General features: G+C 44.6%; 1 protein-coding gene across 8 annotated transcripts in view; it reads left to right on the plus strand.

The window, feature by feature from the left end:
- The window catches only part of ANKMY1 (ankyrin repeat and MYND domain containing 1), a 639,442-nt gene that overhangs the window by 454,209 nt on the left and 159,914 nt on the right, over nucleotides 1-25,319 (plus strand). For all 8 annotated transcript variants that reach the window (XM_078666447.1, XM_078666450.1, XM_078666454.1 and 5 more), the window contains one exon: nucleotides 10,699-10,864. In XM_078666447.1, coding sequence (XP_078522573.1) covers nucleotides 10,699-10,864 — 166 coding nt within the window. The remainder of the gene's footprint in view (nucleotides 1-10,698; nucleotides 10,865-25,319) is intronic.

The raw sequence follows: 25,319 nt of genomic DNA on the forward strand, positions 1-25,319 counted from the left end.
CATTGCTGATATCCACACTATACAATTTCTGATAAAAACATTGAAAGGCAGCCCGAATTTCCTGAGCTTCAGTAACCAACACTACCCCCGTATCCTCTATTGCAAGTATACCCGCTTGAGTTATCCGCTGTCTTGCTCGGTTCGCCAACAAGCGACCCACTCTTTCACCACACTCATATAGTTTGGACCGCCAAGCACAATTTTTCACTGCTGCTTTATTTTATGACAGTTCTATAATTGAGGATTTAACAATAGCCACCTTGGCTTGTGCCTGCTCTATTTCTCCGTTCTTAGTGAGAGCCTGTACCATCTGGGTTTCAGCTTCACTCAGTTTCCGATATTGCTCCTGGAGATAGCTTTTCTCTTTTGATTGCGCTGCCCACCCATATCTCATTTTATCCCCTCGAATACGAGCTTTGAATGCATCCCAAGTTGTCTCTACCTGCGCACTTCCCCTATTTTCTTCTAAAAATCTCGGAATCCACTCCCTCATATATTGAACATAGTCATCCTCATAAAGAAATGCTCTATTAAATGTCCAGCGAGAAATGGGGGGTTTTACTGTCTGTATTGAGATCTCTAACACCTCTTACATACAAAGACTAATGAAGGATGTGTTCATGGAAGCCCAGAATGGGCAAGGTGCCCCGGGGTCTTGGGGAACAGCTAATATTGTTCCCAAGAAAGGTAAGCCGGCTAATGAAATGGGGTCCTATCGCCCTATTACCTTAATAAATAGCGACATCAAAATATTTGTTAAAATTCTTGCTGCGCATCTTGCGGCTATTATTAAGAAATTAGTCTCCTCAACCCATATTCAAAGGGTTATTGCTCTTTTTGATGCGGCAGGTATTACCGGGGACCCTATCGGGCTTATCCTGCTTGACGCAGAGAAAGCCTTTGATAGGGTCTCCTGGTCTTTTTTATGGGCAACCTTAAAGAACAGAGGGGTAGGAGAAAGATTCATTACGCCTATTAAAATCATGTATTGAAATCCGGTGGCAAGTATATCAATCATGGAAGAGATGTCGGACCCGATACTGATCAGAAGAGGGACCCATCAGTAGTGTCCATTCTCCCCCCTATTGTTTGCACTATATATAGATCCACTCGTTAGAAGAATTGAAGCTAATAACCTGATTGCTGGAGTGCAGAGCAATGGAGGGAGCACGAAAATATTGGCTTATGCTGATGATCTCGCGATTACTCCCTCAAATCCCATGAATGCTTTAAGTGAGATTGAAAATGAAGCTGATATTTTTGGAAAGCTATCCGGCTATTGCTTGAATCAAAATAAAACTTAGGTCCTGGTCGGTAATGGCCTTCAGATAAATGATTCACGAGTGGTCCAGAAAGCAGTATATTTGGCTGTAGAAATAATGGCAGATGTCTCTAAAATTACTGAAAACAACTTAAACCCCTAATTTTTAAATTCAAAGCCGAATTTAGTCGTCTAGAGAACCTTAAGCTTACGATGGTGGGCAGGTGTAATGCCATCAAAATGATTTTTCTACCGAAGATTTTATATTTCTTTAGGGCTATTCCCTTGACCATCTGCAACTCATGCTTTATTACTATGAATCAACTATTCTCCAGGTTTATCTGGACTAACTGTGGCCCTCGGAGAGCACTTACATTTCTAACTTTGCCGAGAGACAGAGGGGGCTGGGCAGAGCCTAATGATCATTTATATTACTGGGCTTCAGTACTACAGAAAATGGGGATATTGCTTAATGAAAGGGATGATACAACGACGTTAGAGTCCTCTGCTTCTATTTTTGAGTTGATTTTAGGAACTGAGGCTAGGGGGTGCCTCATGCGGCACATAGAAACCAATTACTATAAAAGGGTCAAATGTAAAACTCTAATTTGTGCATTTAAAATCTGTACTTCGGTGCGGAAAAAACTCAGCCTTGGGCGCATTAATGCCTATACACCAGTATTCAGGAACAATTCTCTTCCAAATATCTTTAATGATGGGCATATGACACATTGACATGATAAAGGAGTCAGGATAGTTGGATATATTACAAATGAGTCTGAGCAGCTATTGTTCGATGTTATTAGAGAAAAGTTTGAGTTGGATAATCAACAGTTTTTTAGATATCTCTAGATAAGAGATTTTTTAGGCAAAAAGATGTGGGGTGCTTGTGGTTTTTCTAGGGTGAGATTGATGGATGAACTATTTAAAGGTTCAAGTACATTAGGTGGGATGTATAAAACCCTGGATGATTTAACGGCAGATGACTTGACCAAACATTCAGATTGATGGCAAAGCCTGCTACAGATTGAATCGGGAGAAATAGAAGACTCACTATATTTGGCCCAGACATCATTCATTGCAGCTAATTTACAATTACAATGCTTTAAAACATGGTTTAATCTGTATATGACACCAGCCAAAATTGCTAAATGGGGTAGGGGACCAGGCTCTACATGCCCCCGGGGTCAGTTTCAAGTAGCAGATAGTGTTCATATGTTTGCCACATGCCCAGCTTTAGATACTCTGAAACATAATGTTAGTAGTATTCTGTCAACTATGCTGGGCAGAGGAATTGTCTTATCACCACAATTGATTGTACTGGGTGTGGGATGCCCGCTTTCTTTAAGCCAGAACCAGTCCTTTTTATTTCTTGCCATGACAATTTTTAGACTCTGTTTAGCCACTCATTGGCTTGATTCTGTTCCTCCTTCTGGTCAACAATGGCTTGAAAGATTTCTAGCAATATATAGATTAGAGAGGGCCGTATTTTCTAGGAAATGCCGTAAGGTGAAACCTAAAGGATCAGCTATCTGGGCTCTCCTAATGAATTGGCCCCATATGAATTGTAAATAATGAATTTTGAACATCCTTAATTTTAGGCTAAAATTATATTTGGGCCAAAATAAGGCATATTTATTAACCTTGCTCTTTATCCTTTGTAATATCTGACAATTAAATCTGTTTTTACTAGTACTAGTCTCCCCTAATGAATTGGCCCCTTATGAATTGTGAATATTTAATTTTGAACATGCATAATTTTAGGCTAAAATGATATTTGGACCAGGATAAGGCATATTTTTTTACCCTGCTCTATATCATATGTAATATCTGACAATGAAATCTGTTTTTACTCGTACTAGTAGTGGTCAGCAATGGGAGGGGGAGGGTGAAGGGGCGGGAGGGATGTTATGGGATAAAAAATAAATTTTTCTTATATTTGTCTCATCTGTTTTGTCGAGGGAGGAGCTACGAGAGCGTCCAAAATGGCCGCTTGAGTCCCGGGCTCCCGAGACCCCCGCCGCCCCGGGGTGTATCCTGAACTTAATCCTGATACCGGACCATCAAAATCGGTTGCGGAAGGGAAGCGGTGCCGGGAGCTGCAACCTGCTTCTCGATCGGCCCCTGAGAGCCGGAGAAAAAGAGCGTGGAAAATCTAGGCCTGCAGGCCCTGAAGCCGGGGCCTCAGGTTGGAAGCAGACCCTGACCAAAGTTAATCAACGCCGGGGCTGAAACCAGAAGTCCCCCGCTCGGCCCCGTGAAAGCCCCGATCGCGCTCCCAGCGCTTACTGGACTGCTCCCCTCCTCCCCCGCTGCCCCCGCAGTGCGTTACGAACGGGCTCACACACGGTGACACGCGCACCTTGGGGGAGTATGGATCCTCGCGGCCCGCATCGGCGGACTGGGTGATGTGGCAGTTAAACTGCAGGCTCCATAAATCACCGTGCATTGGGCTATGGAGTTGGTATGAGAGCTGGGAGCCCAAAACTGTAATTTGGAGAGCCTGTGGCAATCTAGAGGGCCCCAACATATTGTATGTTGACCAGGTGTGGCAGCTGCGGCGCAGAAGACGGGTGGCATAGAACGGTTGTGGTTGGTGCTGGAAGTGTGGCGAATATCCCACTTTGAGGACCATGGGCACTCAATGGCAGGCCGTCTAGCCAAGAGGGCACCCTGCTGAGTGGCCATCACGTTGGATATTACAGGTCGATGAGGTGTACTGGGTGATTGGTGCGGCTTGGTTGATCACCCCCCCCCCCCTGGAGAGCGGGTTCGAGCGACGGATGAAGGACTGCGCTGACTAAGCAGGAGTGCATACAGTGTGGTCAGTGTGGCTGTGCACGTTATCTAGCGCCTCGTCGTGGGCTCTTCGTCACTCCTCGCTTTGCTCGCCTCGGTTCTCAAAATGGCGACAAAACCACAATCCAGGACGGCCAGAGGGGCTAGATACACCCACACTAACAAATTGGATCGATTCACACAACCCAGAGGGTCGCCGACTGGGTTCGGGAAATCGCAAGATGGGAGTGCGGGGGATTCGGCCGCTACAGCGGAGCCGAGGCTACAGGATGTGATGGCCACGATCGACGGGGTGAAAATCTCCCTTGGCAAGAAGATGGAATCCCTGAATCATAAGCTTGATGCAGTCATAATAGAGGTTAATTTAATCTGAGCGGACCTCACAAAGACCAGTGAAAAGGTAAAATCACTAGACATCAAAACGTCCAGTCTTACAGATGATGTGGCTCTGTTACAACAGGAAGTTCGCGATCTCAAAACCTCAAGTGAAGTCGCAAGTCGGATGAATATGAAGGGAGGGCCCGTAGAAATAACGTGCTTATTATTGGAGTGCCTGAAAAGGCGGAGGGACCGGCCGCTGACCTTTTTGTGGAAGACATCATTCTCAATCATTTGAAACCCAGAGGCCTGGGAAATTTCTTCACAGTTGAAAGAGCACACAGGATTCCGGTAGAGAGACCGCGACCTGGGGCGCCACCCCGGCCGATGATTGCAAGGGTGCTTAATTTCAGGAACAGAGACGCTATCCTGCAGGCCTCCAGGACAGGGGGCACCCTGCAGTATGAGAACTCCACCCTGAGTTTTTTCCGGACTTTACGCAGGCGGTGCAGAAACAACGGCAAACCTTCATGGGTGTCAAAAGGAAACTTCGAAATAAAGGGCTGAAGTATGCCATGATGTACCCCGCCAAGTTGAGAGTTGAACATGCGGGCAGGGTGATATTCTTTGACAATCCCGAAATTGCTTCGGACTGGTTGGAGATCATTTCCTCTCAGAATGACCAGCGACGAAGGAGTGGAGACGAAGAAGACGGCGCGCAAGAGTAAGAATAAGCACTGACATTATTGCGGGTGGTGTTGGACCAAGTTGGGGGGTGGAATCTGGCTGAAAAGAATTCGTAGACAAGTCAGATGTAGAAATTGTTTGAATAGGTCTGATGAAACGTATGGGGTCTGGCGGGGAATCGGGGGTCGCACTCCTCCTCAGAGTTACTTTTCGATAGTTTACTAGTTAGATTATGGGGCGACAGGCACTCTGCGAGTTGGGGGCGGATGAACACCGTGAGCAGGGGTGCAGGGAGGGGGTGCTGAACGGGGGTTTGTTTGGGGGTGGTATTTTTTGTTATTTTTTTGTATTGTTTGTTATAGGCATTGCATTTCAAGGCTTCGTACAGAATAATAGCAAGTTCAAGGTGCAGGAATTGGAGGGGAGACTGACCCATTTCATGTTGTATGATGGGGGTAGGGGGCTGAAGGTGTTAAGCTGGAATGTAAATGGGTTGGGGGACAAAATTAAACGTAGTATGGTTCTACAGTTTCTTAAACGCCACACCCCTGATGTAGTCCTGCTTCAGGAAACACATTTAGTGGGGAACTCATGCAAGGCGATGTGCAGAATGGGGTATCGATTGGTGGCATATGCGGGATTCACTTCAGGGTCCAGAGGGTGGGGGTCCTGATTAGGAAGACGCTCCCGATGGTGATTGACTCGGTTATTGAGGATGATTGGGGCAGATATATAGGGGTGTTGGGTCGTTGGGAGGGGCACACCCTCTCCGTATTGTCGGTCTACGTCCCCCCAGGTATGCAGGCAGACACTTTCGTAGATTTGGGGAAAGTCTTTCTGGACCTCCCGAGGGGTCTGATGATCTTGGGAGGTGATTTTAATGCCGTGGTCTCTGGCACCATTGATAGGCATCCACTTAGGGATACGGGGCGGGCGCAAAGATGGCTTCCTGAGTGTATGGATGCATTAGGATTGGTTGATGGTTGGAGACTGCTTCATCCAGACCAACGACAGTATACCTTCCACTCTGGTGCCCATGGTAGTCGCTCACGTATTGATCACTGTTTAGTGCCGGCGGCCCAAGCATATTACATCACAGAGGCTACACACCTGGCATGGGGCATATCGGATCATTCGCCAATCTGGTTCAGATTCGATATAACTTCGGCATCGGGTGGTAGGATAGCCCCCATTAATCCCTGGTACATGCAGAATCCTAAAATCCGTAAGGGCCTGCTGAGGACATTGGAGCAATATTTTCAGGAGAATGAGGGATCGGTGTCATCTCCGCTTTCGCTTTGGGAGGCTTTTAAAACAGTCATAAGGGGCCAGGCTTTATCACTGATCGCGGGAGCAGAGAAGGATCGGAACGAAGAAATTGTAAGAGTAGAATCTGAGATAACTTGTATTGAGGCGGAATTGGAGCATGAGTCTCAAGCACCTTGAGTATAGGGTGTTAGTCACCGATAGCGCAAGAGCCCTAAGTAGAGAGCAGCAGGGCCGGTTATATGATGTCGGAGATAAGGCCGGGAAACTTGTTGCCTGGTTAGATAAGAAACACAGAGCGGATCCTGTTGTCCCGGAACTTGAGACGGCTCAGGGAGCGCGAATAACTGATCCCCAGGGCATAGTGGATAGTTTTGCGGAATATTTTGAAACAGTGTACACCTCGGTCGCGGGGCGGCCAGAGGAGGATTCTCACTTGCTATTGCGAGATATTCAACTCCCAAGCCTGACTAAGGAAGATCGTGATTTTATGGACAGTGACCTCACGGCGGATGAGGTGGCCCTGGCAGTGCGCTCTTTGAGCTCTGGTAAGGCACTAGGCCCTAACGGACTCCCGATCGAGTTGTATAAGCTTAGGACTGATAAGATTGCCCCGTACCTTAGAGGTATGTTTGTTGCAGCGCGAGAACAGGGTGTATTACTGTATGATCAGAGAGTGGCGTCTATCGTAGTTACCATAAGGAGGGGAAATCAAAAACCAGCTGTGCCTCTTATAGGCCTATTTCGTTATTGAATGCGGAGCCCAAGATTCTCACCAAACTATTATCTAACAGGCTTGTTAAGGTGATTAGAGGACTGATACATGCGGATCAATCTGGCTTTATTCCCCATAGAAATACGGCTTTAAATCTTCGAAGGTTACACGGAGTGTTGGCCAGAGCTCATAACCTGAAGGAACAGGCTATAATAGCGTCGCTCGACGCAACGATGGCCTTTGACATGGTAGAATGGCTGTATTTGTGGGCAGTCTTGGTTAAGTTTGGATTTGGACCGGAGTTTATTCGTTGGGTGCGTCTGTTGTATACAGAACCTCTTGCGCAGGTGGTAGTGAATAACCGAGTTTTGGCAACATTTTGTCTTGGGCGAGGCACCCGACAAGGATGTGTGCTCTCTCCCCTTCTATTTTCACTGGCACTTGAACCTCTGGCGGCCTGGATCTGCTGGGAGCCCTCATTTCGGGGCATTTAATGGTCCCCTCAGTTAGAGGATCGGATCTCTTTATATGCGGATGACATATTGCTCTATTTGACCTCACCCAGAAAGTACCTAATTGTCGTCTGTGATGTTTTGGCTTCCTACGGTAGGAACGCGGGGCTCACTATAAACTGGGGAAAATCCTATCTGTTTGTTCTGAGTGGTGACACCCCGATTACCCCGCAAAATTGCCCAATTCAGATCGCCACCGATGGGTTTAAGTATCTGTGGATCTTTATTTCAAGGGATCCCACAGTCTGATACGAGAGAAACCTCCTTCCCCCTTTGGTTAGATTAAGAAGCGACGCAAACAGCTGGAGGAAGCTACCTTTCTCCCTGTTGGGGCGGGCTGCCCGCTTTAAGATGATGTCCTTGCCTCGTTTTCTCTACGCCCTCCAGAACACATTAGATATAGTCCCGGCCAGTTATTTCCGAGGGGTGGGGGGTGCAGCGTAGTGTGTTATGGGAGGGAAGACCTCGTATTGCCCTGGCTAAGTTGACGTTGCCGTGGTACGACGGTGGTATCGCCCTCCCTGACATCAGGAGATACTATTGGGCTTCTCAATTGGCGGCTATAAACCAGGGTACTTATGTGCCGGGTTCGGATCCCGGATATGCGATGGATAGGTGGCTGCTCCCTGGTGGAAATTATAATAGAGCTTTATATGCCAAGTCGGCAGGGAAAAATTTGACGGGACCAACGAAGGTAGCGGTGTGGATATGGCACGACGCCACTAGCTCTTTGGGATGTAGAGGCCGACTTACGCTGGCCACCCCACTGTTTGGCTCGGACAGACTGGGCAAGCTTTGGAACACGAAGGGGTTCGATAAGTGGGACTTGATAGGGATTGCTACTATTGGTGATATCTGGGTCAAGGGTAGGATTAAGACATTTGCTGAATTACAAACCGAATTCAGGTTGAATGGAGCGGAGTATTTCCGCTATGTGCAAGTTCAACATGCGCTAAAATCGGCGGTACCGGCGGAAGAAGAGATACCCGAGGCCTCACCATTGGAGGATAGAATATTGGATGGGCATTTACCGGATAGAACTATTTACCTGATTTATAGGAAATTGATCAACCACAGAGCAGAGCTCCTTGTAGAGTTGAGGGATAAATGGACGAGGGATGGTGTTGAACTAGATGATGAGGACTGGCAATCGGCCGTGTCTTCCCCGAGGGAGACTGCGATTCCGAGCTATTAAGACTAGTTCAGTTGAAAATATTACATAGGGTCTATGTCACAGGCCCACGTTTGGTCCGGATGGGACTATCTGGGGAAGGTTTGGGCAGGCGAGGATGTGGTCGGGTGGGCATGTTCCTCCATATCCTCTGGGAATGTCATTATATGGTGGAGTATTGGTGTGCGATACATGATGTTATGTGAGAGGTACTCGGGGTGACGGTGCTACCAGAGGCGAGGAGATGTCTCCTTAATATCTGGGAACCTACAGATCTAAACACAGCACAGACCAGGTGGGCCACTCTAGGGGCAATGATAGCGAAACGAAATATAGCACAACAGTGGGGATCCAAGAGACCGCCCACGCTTGAGGAATGGAAGGAGAGCATGGACTGGTGTATGTTCTGGGAGAAGACTGTCTACCTAGCAAGAGGCCGACCTCGTAAATGGGTAACTGTTTGGGGGTCGTGGAATCGATACAGGGGGGAGATTTGTGTACCACCGGTAGACTCTAATTTGGATATACCTGCATCCCCGTAACCCTTGCATGTAAAAGTATATCGCCCCCCTTTCTTTTCCCATCCCCCTAATTATTAATGATATGATGTAATGCTATGTGAGAATGTTTAACCTCTGTGCTATGCACTCATTTTTTATGCCTTGTTTTAATAAAAAGAAATATAAAAATAAAACCTGTTTTGTCTATACTTATGAAAATGTCAAAGAAGATTCAATTTAAAAAACTGTTTAACTTTACCCTACTGGTTTGACAGATCATCTATAATGTACACATTAGAGAGTGGGACTGGTTTAAAATATTCTACATTTCAAATAAATTTGCAAGCTAAAAAAGGCAAATGAGTGTATGAATATTTGAGTCCAGATACGATTACTGTTTTCACATGACTTGATGTAGCGATATCAATCTATTGATGTGGAGACTGCTTGTTTATTAAATGTTTTCCAATTCTGAGATTCTTTTGTCAATGAACACGTATTTATTGCATGTTTAAATAATATTTTTGTTTCATTCTTACGAACACTTTTAAGAACTTGTGTTTGAACCAATGAGAGCACTTTGATGGGTATTCTGCTTTAAATATTGATAATCTTTCTGGTTTCCCCTAAAATCAAACCAAGGGCAATAGAAGTTAATTAGTTAATGTTTGCTGTTTGGTTGTTACTCCTCTCCAAGAGTAAATCTTATATCCCAGTTATCTTGTCTGTGTAACTAAGAAAGCAGGCGCCGGCACACACTCTCCCTCGCTCTTTCACTCTTCTTACACTGTCTCACTCTGTGAGCCCAATTCATATGGGTTAGATCAAGTATTCCGCAATTTGATGTCATACGATTGCCGTACTATTAAAGAAAATTTCTAAATATTGATAGGAATGTGTAGCCCTCTTGGAAACATATGTAATTTATAGATTTACAAAGGTACTCATGTGTGGTGAATGTATGCAGAATCTTAAACATGTGGACATTTTTTATGGATACATTTGACACACTTTTGCGTTTGCACTTATATTTTGTTATGCCATGGGTAATAATTTGTTCACTTGGAGGAAACCATTCCAGTATACCCCCCATTACATATGCTTACTTTCCCAGGGTGAGAAGCTACTGGCAACAGGTACATGAATACCCACAAAGTTACAAGTTTTTGGGTGTTCACCAACATTTGCTGGTAGACCCACCCAGGAACACTTCCATACCTAAAACAGCTACTGATTTTGTGAATACAGAAATTCCAGTTTCCATATTAGCAAATGAAGCTAGCACACCTTCAATAATGCCAGCGTCCGACTTTGTTAGTCAGGATTTTGCTGATTTCAAGTTAAGTAAAATGCTTTAAAAATCAGGCTGTATATCTCTAGTTCTACTCTGTCAGGCTTCCCAATGAATGTTATTTCCATTTACTAAGAATATGTATACAAAAATCTATAACATTTCATTTGTTGTGCAGGATAAAAAGCTAGCACACACCCCATACCATGCTCTGTCGCACGGAGAGCGCAACACCATAAACGCCCGAAAGCAGCTACTTGAGCACATGGGTGACTTAGTTCGTGAAGCTGCAACCAGGAAAGAAAAAGAGTGGGTGAATCAGGGACTTCATAGAGACATTAATGGTGAGTAAATTAAAGCTCAATTCCCCTGTATTACCATGTAGTTTGCAATATTTCACTGCTGGCATTATTTGTAAAATGTACATGTAAGCTTTATTTGTTAACGTTTGCTAAATGGCAGCTTCTTTGTAAATAGTAGTAATATAAATAAATGCATTCTAATCACAAGTTAAGAAATCTCATGTTAACCTGAGTAGGAAGCTGTTGATATCACAATTCTAGAAATGATTGTTTTTGAGAGATACTGCCTCATGCTCTCTGCAATTTCATACATGTCGACTGGTTTTCTGTGAGGAAATGCCATTTTTTTTTAAAAAACTCAGTGTAAGGGGGACATTTAGTATTTGGCAGATTCAGGGCATCTGCCAAAAAGCGGTGAATGCTTGATCTGTCCAGAATGTTTAAAATCAATAGCCCCCGTGTTGTTCAATGGCTTAAGTGCACAGGATCAGGCCATAGCAGACATGTGAGAAAAAAGAGGAAGACAGGAGGGAGAGAAGCAGGGGGAGAAAAATACATTTTGACAATTGGTTGGATGCATTCAGAATTATGGCATGCATTATTGTAGATAAGTTTCCCCACTCTGCAGCGGACCTCTGGCTGTACGAAACAAACATCCACGGGCCACATAGGCAATTCCCAGTGAACACATGGTTGAAGTATGAATAAGGTTTTAGATAAAAAATGCAGACACACCCAGAAATGGAATGGAATGAGGAGGCTGTGCCAGGGTTCATCCACAAAATGTTGGTAGCAAAGGAAGTCATGACAGGGAAGAGAGAGCAGTCCTTTTGGAATCCCCATATAAGAGGAGAAACAAGTCGTACCATAGACCTAAATCACACAACAGCTGGGAATACCCACCCTCCAGCGGGCCAGCAGCTATCTGTTGGAAATATGAAACCAACAAACGCACATGGGGGCATCGTGCAAATTTGAACACATATGTTCAGGTTGCGGGGTGGACATCCAGCGTCAGGTTGCATGCACAGCAAACAGCACGGGGAGAAGAAAGAGAAAAAGAAGGAGCACTAGCCGGTATCCGGGCCTGTGGGGGGACAAAAGGAAAGTAACAATTTCCAGTTTGCCAGATCCCCCATCAACACATACCAGCTCAGGAGGCTAGCCAACAGATACCACAACAAAAGAGACGCAGCCCTTTTAATGAAGGGTTTTGAGAAGGGGTTTGAATTCCATTCGAGGGCCCCTTACGCAAAGACAGTGTAAATAACTTGAAATCAGCCTTTGGACACCCAGAGGTTGTTCTCCAGAAAATCTAATAGAAGAGGTAACTTGGCAGATTGAGGGCCCTCTGCCATCCCCCCTGCCCAAGAGGCTGGTGATCTCACTCTTGGGGGTGGTGCCTAAGAAGGAGCTATGCCAGTTCAGGATCATTCATTACCTGTCTTTCCCCAAGGGCACATCGGTAAACGATGGGATCAGTCCTGAGGCATGCTCATTGGGGTATGCAACGGTGGACGACACCATTGACTTAGTGAGGGCAAAAGATCGGGAGTCCTCATGGCAAAAGCAAGAATCTAGTCAGCATTCTGCCTCCTCCCGGTGCAACTGCCAAATTTCCATTTGCCAGGTTTCCAATGGGAGGGGGCAACCTACTTTGACAAGGCTATGCCGATGGGGTGCTTGGTATCCTGGGCTTATTTTGAACAATTCAGCACCTTCTTAGAGTGGACCTTACATGACCCTCACCTTCAAGGTGGTAAACTTCACTACCTCAATGACTTCCTGTTGGTGGGGCTGGCCAGGTCCCCGGAGGGCGGGGACACACTGGCAGCTTTCTAAGACCTAGCAGGAGAGTTGGTAGTACCTCTAGCGGCACAGAAAATGGTGGGTCCCGCAACCAAACTCACATTCCTGGGGAAAGAATTAGACTCAGTAGCAGGGGCATCCAGACTGCCTGAGGATAAGGAGAAGGAGTTCAGGGAGGAGATAAGGTCAATGTGCGGCAGGGAGAAAGCAATCCTCCGCAAGCTGCAGAGATTGATCGGCAAGCTCAACTTCGCAGCCAGAGTAATCCCTGCCGGCGGGGTCTTTGCCGGGCACCTAACGCAGCTAACGGCTGGGCTCATCGAAAAATACCACCACGTCAGGCTAGAGGCAGAGGTCAAAAGGGACCTGACCATGTGCGATGAATTCCCGACTGACTTCAAATGCCTGCTCATATGGAGAGAGGGCTGGTTAACATCCAGACAGATAGCCCTGTTCACCGATGCATCAGGCAGCATAGGTTTTGGAGCAGTTCTAGGAATAAGTGTTGCGCAGGGCAGTGGCCAAGGAGCTGGCATGAGATGGGTATCACCAACAACATCATGTTCGTGGAACTATTTCCCAATCTAGTGGCACTAGCAGCCAGGAAATGACCCACCGAAGAGAGAAGGCTAACAAGGATAATAAGGATAACAAGGACAATAAGGGCTGTGAGGCGCTGGTACTCAAGAACAGGCAAGGTTGTCTAAGGAATTCAAGGAATTCAGGGAAACTTGTAAACTGTGGGGAATTGCATGGTAGTCAACTTAATTGGGCAATATAGGGGAAAAGAAAAGAAACAGGAAAAAAGACAACAAAGCCGCGGCCGTCCACCAGGGACCAGTTAAGGAAAAGTGGGGAAAAGTCGGAAGGGGCATTGATATTAACTACAATAATGAGATCAGGGAAGGCAAGGCAGCAGGTGGTAGCGAACTATGATGGAAAAACGCGGAGGGCAACAAAGAAGGCATTCTCCAAAGAAAGCGAAGAGGATTTTATGAAGAAGGAGGAGGAAATCCCCCTGATCTCACCGCTCTTCACCATCCCGCAGGCACAACCAACTACCAAAGCAAGCGATGCAACCACTTGGATCATTCCAACCAAATCAAGCCACCAACCAAAAATATACACTAAATTCTCCTTCATAAAAGATACCGGGCTGGGTTTGTGTCTGAGCAGTGACAAAGAAAGCAATCTCCCTACTCCTCTGCAAAAAATTAAAACACACCAGATAGTGCAACAGCAGCCGAAGATAGACTGCGGAGAGTCCACAGCCACCATGGGATGCAAGCGAAGAAGATGAGAAGATCAAAGGAAACGAGGAACTTGGGCAAACAAGCAATGTCATATGGAACCAACCAGAGCTGATCATGCTAAAAAAACTCAATAAACCCAGTGGGAGAGAGAAAGATGGCCCAGGACAGGCAATAAGTTATGCAGAGGCAAAGGGTGAGGAAGGAAAGGAAAGCACCAACAATCATATCCCTTCCAGTTACATGAAGGACGAAACTCAGGTTAAATGGTTACCACACCAACTGGGAAAAGAGGAGACAAAGTCACAAGAACCCGGAAACCCTACCAACAATAACACCATCTTTAGGGGAGAATCAGCCCCCCCCCCAACAGCCCCAACAACGTAAGGGATACTCAGACAAAGACTCCAATCAAGAAAAGCAATTCAGCCTCTCATCCCCATCTGCGCTTGAGCCCATGGAGCCATGATGGGTAATAAAGACCCCACATTTACGCCAACCAAAATGGCGGCTGGAAAAATTAAACTCACTTCTCAGACAATGCCAGAAGGGCCGGGCCAACTAACCCAGGAACAACTGCATGGCCAACTCCTGGAAGGCACTGCACAAGTCGAACCAAACAAAAAAACACAAGGGCCATACATCTCAACAACTCAGGAAGCTGAACCAGAATCATCTTACTTCACACCAGAGGAATGAGAGGAACTGGTTGCCTCACACTCTTGTGCCCCCAAGTTGAACCCCAAGGAAGAAACAGCTCCTCAAAGCTCAACATGAAATAGGACAATCTGCAGGAAAAAGAAGATATTTGGACCACACTACTGCATACAATGCAAATGTCGGTAAATGCCATGCAATACCAGTCCGACAAAATGGATATCCAACTGTCAGTCCTCAATTCACTTTCGATCTTCATCGCAAACATCGACGACAAATTGGCAGATCTCATCAATCTGTTCAGAAGGGCACAATCGGAGACACAAATTTTACAGGCCAGTTGTAGCTGCGTAACAATTGTAGATAAGCTGGCAACCCTCCCAACAGTAATGGACAAACTCCTTTCTGACATACGAGGTGCTGTGACACACAAACCAGCAAAACAAACAGCCACCACTAGAAAGGTCGAGAAACAACCAACAAACTCAACAACCCAGGATCTGACCCTGTGCATTCCAGATCTCACATCAGAAGCAAGGCCTCTGGAGGAGGGCTTGGACCCAACAAGAACAGATGAAAAAAATCAAATCAGGCAAGGATCGCCGACATCCTCAAAGTGCAACACAGCATTCAAATGTAATCCCCCTGGAACAATTGTTTTAACAACTAGCTTGCAAACCTCCAAACAGCAGTCGAAACTGAAGAGGAAGGGGCGGAACCAAAAACTATCACAGACTATATCACCTTGCAGGGACAAGAGTCATGGTTCTGGAAAATACCCAAAAGAAGACCCTCAACACACTTCAATGCAGGTGGGTGATGAAACAGAACCTGACCAAGGGTCATCAGAATGCCCGACTCCGAAAGAAGGGACAGAAGCAAAAGGAAGCATCTCCCCTAATTCATCCACATGCAGTGGTCCTGACCATAAGAGTGAATCCTGGAAAGGCAGAGGAAGCACACAAGGGGGTTCAATTATAACAGGCATCTGCAACAAGACAGTTCTGGCATGTGGAAGGTGCACGTATGGTATGAAAATAACAACAAGTGAATCCCCTGAGTCAGCAGATACACTAATAGTCAAACAGCGCATCTGAACTCTACAACAATCGTGTTCCATCCCGAGTACAAGTCAAAGGGACGGGTCGACATATTAAATAGAGGAAACATTCTACACCTACTAAAGTCCATCAGTAGTTTGAAGAACCTAAAAAATAATGATCTCAAAGTCAATTGAATTTGTGGAATCTCCAGACCAACCGGGAGTGGAAGCAACTAAAACAGTTTGGGCCACGCCATATGAAGCCGATAAAGTTCTAAAAGAATATACTAAACTCAATGCCTGGTGCATTAAGCTACGGCCCTTCATCAAACCAAGATACCCGGAACCCTAGACCTCCATTTTAGAAAATCAAAAAGAATCCGGGGCAGGTTGAATCAAGTATACGGTCATACTCAGTGCTGCGAGGAGCCCGTAGCAAAAGTCCCGGGAGCAAAGACTCCAGAGGCCAGTGGACTTACAGGACAAATATAACCAAAAGCACAGTCCCACAAGAGTGGAGTTGGTTATCCAGGACTACAAACACCAAAAGCCAAAACGCGTTACATACTGAGCTCCACGCACTGCAAAACCTCCGGGAACATCAACTGCATGGGAGATAAGACTTTGGACCCGGAACTGCATTCTTACCTCCAAAATATTTATATAGTCTTACTCCAAGAAACTTGGAGCGAGTCACCAACAGCAATGCAGGGATTCAACCTGCAATCCCTACCAGCCAGAAAAAGAGTGCCAGATTTGGCCACAGAAAGGGAGGCCTTGCCACATACAGCTCTATAAAGAGCATTTACACAATGGAGCCAATTACACACAGTCTAACACCTCCATATGCCATGCAAGCGCTTAGAATCACCTTACAGGGAGAAGTTAAAATGAGCAAATAATCCTTATAACCTAAATTTACACCCACACGACAGAACTGAGGGCAGCCAGCAGCTGAAGGACGAACTACAGAAAATGTTAACGGAAGAGCAAACAAATAGCTTGATCATCACTGGAGACCTCAATTTAAATATCTTCAGGTACACAGCTGAAGATAGCCAGATGGAGGAGGACCCATTCGCATGGGATGATGCAACACAGGACAACACCTCAGGTGGAAGACACACAAAAATAGCTCAGAAGCTTCTAGCAACCCTGGAGTAGGTAGGCTTTCGAGCATTTAATGGAAGATTTCCAGGAGACCGCCCACAGACAGCAACATTTCATAATGCAGTAGTAAGCACAGCAATAGACTATACATTTATCTCCCACTGTATGTTCCCAAAAGTGATCGATTACCATATTGGAACTTCAGTCTAAAGTGATCATTTACCACAGGAAATTACAATAGAAGCATCATCCTCAGCTCAATCTCTCTCAGTAAAAGCACATGGGCTGGAATATACATCTAATGAGAAGAGAATAAAATGGAAAACAGATGACCTGGAAGGACTCCTCTATTTCGCAAAACAACTTGTGGAAGAAGCACAAGCTGTAGAGCCTGATAGAATAGGAAGCTGGGAGGCATTTACAAAAAAGCTAGGAAGTAATTATGGGGTGGGGAAACCATCTAAACAAGAGATCAGATTACCTTCAAAACAAACGCCCCTACTCCAACATTGGAAATAATACACAACTGAAAAAGCTCAAGGTGCTGATAAACTGCGCGATTTGGAGATTGAAGAAAGGTGACTTAAATTCCACGGCATTGCAAAAACTGAGGCAATTGAAAGCTAAGGGCAGGAAACTAATTTGGCACCTCAAAAAAGATGCTGACGAGGCACTCTGGGCTAAATTCCTGCACGATATGACAAATAATAACAGCTTGCATTTTTGACAAAAGGTCAACACTCTCGCCAACCCGCTAAATCTAGGCATCACGGCACAGAAGAGGCATGGACAACCTTCCCCCAAACCCACTTCAACAAAAACCAAGAAATTCAATCCCGCACTGACAACCTCTTGCCCGAATGGGAAGTATTAATATCTCAGATGGCTTCTAATACAATACTGGAACAGCCCTTTACAATCATGACCACACAAATTTGTAAAAGAATTTCCAAAGGTAGGCGCGAGGGAGCTCCAGGACCAAATGGGATCCCGCCCATATTGTTCAAACAAGACCTGGAATACTGGGCTTCTGTATTAAAACCAACTTTCGAAACAATCATGCGAACATCGGCGATACCATCATCATGGAGGGGCTCGATCATCTCTCCCATTTACAAAAAAGACAATAGGAATAACTCAAAAAATTACTGGTTGGTAGCTTTATTGGATATCAAAGCCAAATATTATGCAGGATTACTCCTACAAGAACTAATGTCCTGGGCCTTTAGAAACTTCAGCAATCCCGCTAAACCAACCAGGCTTCTGTAAGAATATGGGAACTACTATCAACATCTCAATCCTCTCACAACTGTTAGACGGTGCACTTGCTTTAAAACAGCCCCTGTATCTGTGCTTTATTGATTACAGTTTAAAGATCGACCATATGAACTGGAACTTACTGTGGCAAAAATTAAAAAAGCTGAACATTTCATTGCTACTTCTAAAACAGTTAATTCTTTTACACAGCAATACCTGGGTGCAAGTAAAACTGGGTGCAGTAGAACACCTAAAAAAGAAGATCCCAGCGACCTCTGGACTGAAACAAGGCTGCATGCTTGCCCCAATACTTTTTAATCTCTTTATGGCAGAGCTTTCGGCCACTCTAAACGGAAGCAATTCACACGCTGAAAAGTTAAGTGGCCTGCAGTTATCTAACTTATTGTACGCGAATGACTTGGTGCTACAGCGCCTGCTCGTTATCACATCTTGGTATTCAGAGGAGAACAAACTCAGCATTAACCAAGAAAAAACAGAAATCTTGAGTGTGAACATCCGTAAAAAAAGGTCAAAGCATCACTGGCATCTGGCAGCATGTAAGCTGGGTCTGGTGGCTCAGTGGACTAAAGCATCCACTGCAGGGGCCTGTGTTTGACCTCATGGTCACAGGTTCAAATTCCAATGGGTCCACTCAGCCTTTCATCCATTTTGCGGTCAATAAAATGAGTACCATTGAGTTGGTTAACAATAAACATCTGTTATTCAGCGCCAGGACGCCTTTGGGTAATCGTGTGCTCTACAAATACACCTGGTGTTATGTTATGTTAAGCTGGAAGCTGTACAAAACTACAAGCATTTGGGAGTTATCACTGATAACAAAGGGAACTGTACAGCTCAACATGAGGCCATAAAAAAAGGGGAATAATGACTGCTGTGGCATTAAGAAACCTAAAAAACAACATCTCTGGCCCAAATTTCCTCCCCTTAACCTGAGTGATCCAGTATCATCTATAACTTACGGATGTGAAGCCATGAGAGGGAGAGACGCTGAGACTCTGGATCTCACAATAGCAAGAGCAATCCGAATGATTTATGAGTTACCAGGATATACATCCCCTGCACAACTGAGGCTGTAGTTCGGGATACAAAGACAAGAGCTCGCCCGCAAAGGAGCATTCATTAAAAACTGGTACAAAATCATATGGGGGTCTCAAGATTCGCTCAATACCTATCTGTGGAAAGAACTTCAAGCCAAGGAGGCATGCCCAGCTAGACCTTATTTGGACAGCTCACTTGGTCAACTGGGACTGCAGAATCTTTGGGAACGACCAGGGACTTTCACAAGCTTAAAAAAATAGTAAATAGTATTGTTAAAAAAGAGTCACTCATACAGGACAAAGCTGCCCTGACAGAGCACGCTTATGGATGGTTCATACAGTCCTACAGCAAGGCCTCACCCCAAACTTATCTCCATACTAGCTTCTCTAGAACCATCAAAGAGAAGTTCTTGAAACTTCGCCTAGGCATATTACCATCTGCATATCATATGCCACCGTGGTTACGTCCTCCGAAGCAATCAAACTGCTGATTATGTGGGAGGGAGAGGAGGACATAGTGCACCAGCCAACCATATGCAGGATTCTAACATGGGAGGGTTGGACCCTCCTTAGACCACTCATTAATAAGAAACACATTCGGACTTGCAGACAAGTGGTGTTAGCTAGCTTTTTCGGTGACAATGTACCATTTAAGCTACCGCTTGGTAAAATTTCAATCCGCCACTGAACTGAGCATTAAGAGACAAGCCAACCAGCTAGTAGACGGTAAAGCAGCCGAGTGGATCATGGTACCCTGGCCCAACCTTCATAATACACTGATTGTGCTGTTGCTTTAATGAGAAGGTCAGCACAATTAAATACCGGTAGACCAAGCACTTTAAATGGATGTGCTCTAGGTAGATCGCGTCATAGAAACTATTGCTATGTTGATCAACCAGTCTCTTCTAAGAATCTAACGATTTAAAATGAATGTAGTGTTTTATTCTATTGCAAGATTTATGTAAATTGCTGCTTTGCACTTAGCACTTTCTTTTCTCTGCTGTAAATTAGGCGGAACACTTGTGATATTAATCAGAAACTTGCAGAGGTTAAAATTGCTGCTCTTACACTTCACACTTTCCTTGCATACTCAGGCCCTTTGCTTTCTGTTATCTCACCTAATTTGCTGCTAAGTACTTGACCAACGAGGTCAGCTACTTCTGCTGCTAAGATTATACCCACAGGGAACACACATGTAATTCATCATAATCCCTGTAGAGGTTAAATTGTTGTCTTGCACATTGCATTTTCCCTTGCATGCCCCAGCATTTTGCCTTTTGCTACTCCGTCTACCATTTTGTCAAGCATTGGAGCAACGAGGAAAGATCGTTCTGTCAAGCCGCTAAGCTTATGATTATAAAAAAACAAGATCACTCGTACTTTTTCTCTCACTTCCTAGGGAGTATCGGGGTTATATTTTATCTAATTTTTAACATGTTTTAACAGTGACCCATTTTTTGTGCAAACTGTTGTTCTGAAAATACAATATGAGATGCATGTTTTGTAAAGGTTTTAAATAACTGTACAATAAATTCAATTCAATTCCACAGAAGCACAGGCCATAGAATCTACTGACCTGGCAAGCTGTCTGCAGACTCATATGACCATGAAATTGTTAATTAAGGTTTTCCCTACTTTGGGCTGACTCTGCTCTGTATCAGCCTTTTTGTAACATCAGTCTCATATAGTCCTCAACAATCAACTGCAGGCATATTTAAAAAAAAGTTAAACATTGAGCCTCACAAAGTCATAGAATCCCTACTGAAGGACATCTGATAGATTCTGTTGTTAGATTATGAATTTTAATCCTACTACATTTTCTATCGTAAAGCATATTGTTTTACTGAATTAGAACGCCTGAATCTTCAAATGTAGCTTTAATACCACAACCCTGTGACTTTCTAATAGGTGATATATAGATATACACACCAAGGCCATGATTACTATTTTCACAGTATACCGTCAGGGTTGAAACTACGCAGTGTAAATACCAGTGCCATGCTATTGTGTGTTAAATCCCACCGAATGGGAGTAACTGTGCGGACCCTGAATTACTGGCTGGAGTTCTGCACAGAATACTCACTTCTGTGGAGTTTAGGATAGTAGTTTGCCACTTGCTCTTGAACAGGTGGAAAATATTTGTGTGGTGACTGGTACAAGGCAGGGAGTAGAGAAAGTGGTTTGGGGAGAATGGATGGCTGGCACAGGGAAGCGTTATATATTCCCTCCACTGAGAGCGCATGGGGAATGGGTCCAGGCTGCAATTAAGCCCTTTCCGAAAGCAATTGTACTAGCCAGATTTGTGAGCTGGTTCAAATCTGTTCTGGTGTTCCCTCATCAGTTTTTAACTGAGACTCAGTGTACATTTCTCCTTTTTTATTTTTTTGATATAGGATTTGTTGTGGTTTTCCTGATGAAGGCGCTTTTTTCGTCGAAATGCGCCTAAAGATATTAAGAAGATTCAGCATTATATCAAAAGCCACTAGATTGTATTGCCGATTTATGATGTTTTGGATTTTTTTAAATGTGTTATTTGTTAACTCTATCACACCATAATTAGTCTGTCTTATGATTGTTTATATAATTATGTATGCTATTTGTATTTAATATTGTTTAGACTGTGAGTTACACTGTGATGTTATTGTTTTATATTTGTCTTTCATATGAATTACCACAAAACCTGGAATGGTTATTTTAAACAATCTTGTATGAATAAAATGAATCTTTTTTGAATATTTTTGTACACTGAGTCCATGAATATTTTGTGTGTTTAGTAGAAGGTCTTCTCTATCCAAAAGACCGATAGCTGCCTGGGAAATTATTCTTCAATAGTTGCATTTACCCTGCCCTAGGAACTTACATTAGTAGCAGGGGGTCCTTGTACTGACTCTATAAAACCCTCATCAGGAAAATCAAGGTATGGGAACACCAGACCACTGATAACTGTGCAGAGATGCCCCACTTCACCTGTAATCAGGCCCTAAACGGTCAAATACCTTATCTTGAATCTTGTAATATTGACAGTGATTATGATAAAGTGCGGGCATTTCTGTTTGTGGTGCATTTTATCCTTACAATGCGAATTCACTTCTCATCCTGTGAGTGTTTGTTTCAGTCTACATATATCTGTAGTGCACCCCAATGTCCCTACTGCTGTCTGGTACTTGATGTCTAGATGGCCCAAGTCTAAGCCATGGTGACAACACAAAAATTAGTCTGGGTTTTTGGGGCTGGGCATCAAATAGGCGTATCACAATGGCATGCAGCAATTGGTCAATGTAGCGCTATTAGATCCAATAGTCTACTGCAGTAAATTTGTCCAATAATGTTTTTGGCCCAAATTTAATAATCATATATTGCTTACTTACAGTAAAAAACATAATGGAGGAATTTATAAGTGCATCCACTGGACGAGAATTTAAAAGAGGGGTTAGAGAAAAGTGCATTTATAATTTTCTACCTCCTTGTGAAAGGAATGGATCTCAATTTTGTCTATGCCGCACAAAAAGTGGTATTGCCATCTAATTACTCTTGCTCTAAAAAACGTACTGAAGTTTTTGCCACATATTTGGGTCCCGATTTACAAAGAGTTTGCTGGGACATATTCTTTTAGTATTCCTGGCTTCCTCCTAAATTCCAGGTGTAATTCAGTTCTTAATTTACTCCTGGAATTCAGGAGGAAGCCAAGAGTGGTACAAGAATATTTCTCACCCACTCACAGCAAAATCTTTGCGAAACAAACCTGTAATGTCCTTTCTCAGGCAGAAAGCTCTGCGCATTAGACTTCTTCACCAAAAGTACAGGCGCTGCAAAACACTACTTCAGCCTCATGAATAAGGCATCCAGGATCAGATGATAGCACACATGTTCACTGAGTTTCTTAATGAAGTACTGCACACATTCAGAGAAGGAAGAACTGGGTTATCAGCACTTGTCAGACAGTGTAATCTTGAGAGCTCTATTGAAGGCAATGGAGTCGCCGCGACCTCAGATTGTCTGTATCCTCTGCTTCTCTTCAGGATATGTGGATAGTGCTGGGGAATGAAAAAGAGAAGCTTGAGGCTGGGCTGTCTGGAGGACAAGGCATGTTGCTCAGTATGCCTGATGCAGTAATACAAGTGGCAGATTATACAGATGGGAAACCACTCTTCAGGCATCAGGACGGTTCATATCTGAGCCGCCTCCAATTCTCAACAGCGCTCACATTGGCGATAAGCATAGCTGGCTTACCAGCCAAGGAGTTTGGGTTGCATTCATTTGGCATAGGGGCAGCAACCACAGCAGCAGTTAGCTGTTTAGGCGTGTAACGAATCAAGCAGAATGGGTTCTGGGCATCCAAGGCCTGCAGCGAGTTAAGACTTTGTTTCTCCCACAGCAGAGCCATGCAGAGTGGGGATCCTGGGACATTTGTGTGTCACAAGGGCATAGAGGTGGGCCGAGGTGTGCAAAGAATACAAGGGCATATAGTTGCGAATCACGAAGGTGACATGGCTGGGGCAGTCGGGCATGCAATAGGCACAACTGCCTGCCCTTCAAGAAGAATTAGGGAGGGACGAGAGGCCCGACACGGTCATGGTACATCTCGGGGGAACGATCTTGCAACCCTTGATAGGAAAGGCTTACTAGGGGCGATTATATCTGGGTTAACAGCAGTGGCCAGGCTGGAATGCGCGTTGGACGTCAAATTGTCTGAGGTCATAGCATGGCACGAATGGTGGGGTGCACATGATCATGCAGCCCTGGAAGGTCCATAAGGAAGCTGAACATCTCTATGGCAAAAGTCTGCAAGGGAAACGGGTGGGGGTTTGTGAGGCCCAGCCTCATTAATTTGAAGACAGCAGGGTATTACGAGGCAGGCAGAGTTCACCTGTCGTGGGTAGGGATGGATACATTCATACTTAACTTAGTAGGGGTGCTGGAGCAACTAGGGTCTTCATAAGGAAGAGGGGAGCAAGGGGGGTGCTGCCAGAAGTCAGGAAGCCGCTGTCAGCATGGCAGAAACAGCACAAAATAGACAGACAAGACAGCACTCTAGCCTAGGTTGACAAGCAGCAATACAGTATCCTTGGGATGCCTTTTGGCAGGGGCACTGAGGGAGCACGCGAAGGGTCAGCATGGGGTCAGCAGCAGGTAGTCACGGTACTTGCAGCCCAGGTCAGGCTTGACGGCCACCCACACAAATTGGCAGTAGCAAGGGTAACCTGGAGGCCGCAAGCGCTAGGCACCGAAAAAGGGAGGCTGTCACACAAGGGGCTGTGCTGAAGTGCTGTAAGGAGCTTAAAGAGCAATGCATCAGAGTGTAAGTTTATAGATGTGATTCAGTGTGGAAATCATGGAATGTACGGATAACCATGGAAATGTGATGTTTATGTTTCATGCTTTCAAAATAAACTGCGGCCGTTATGCACCAGCTAAGTCCCTTACTCTGATGGCTAAGGTGCACGAAGGAGGCCGCAGGCAGAGGAGGGTCACGCATTCGTCTGGGAGGGGTTTTTAATGAGGGCGTCTTCCTTCTCCTGTAGCTTCTTTCTTTGGTGCCAACGTGTTTAACAAATGGTTTTGACTGCTTGGAAGGTAGTTTTATGGGTTTTGAGTATGATTATCAATTATTTGCTTGAGGAATGAGTTTACCGTAGAATGGAGTTATAAGCCACATAGAGGTTATGAAGGAAGAACATATTATGAGGAATATGATATCTGCAGGTCACTTTTCATTGAGTTCTGTAGATATGAGGGAATAGACAAAATGTTAACATGTGTGGTCTTCTGAGTTTACTTCCATCTGTTGCTGTGTTAATGTGTTCTCCAGTTTTGTTTCCTTTTGATTTAAAATTGAATGTATGTAAATGCTCATATACGTATATATGTAGCCACTCTGTTTTTATAGTTTAGATTCAAGACATAAGAATTTCGTGGATTTTTGCTCGCTAATACCTTTACAACCTTTTGACGAATCTCCAAGAAACTTGCAGACCTATTGGTATTTCTACATTGGCAGATGATGCAAAGCTTTGCAGCGATTCATCAAGGCGGTGCAAAGAAAAAAGGGTAGTCCCATACCATATTTTCCACCAATGCATTTTCCATCGACTTTATACTCAGCCGTAGCGTGAAAATAGGCAGTCAGATTTGAATAAAATTTTGCAATTATATAGTGTATGGTGTGTCTATGATCCATATTAATATTATTAAATTCCTCTACCTATTAACACTTTAATTAAGTGGAAATAGGTAGGGAACAATAATAAAACCTACTACTTAACTATATCTAAGGCCCTAACCCAAAACACATCCAAAGTGTGGTAAAAACAACA

This window comes from Lissotriton helveticus, chromosome 11 (genome assembly GCF_964261635.1).
Source record: "Lissotriton helveticus chromosome 11, aLisHel1.1, whole genome shotgun sequence".
In the NCBI taxonomy this organism is placed as follows: Eukaryota; Metazoa; Chordata; class Amphibia; order Caudata; family Salamandridae; genus Lissotriton; species Lissotriton helveticus.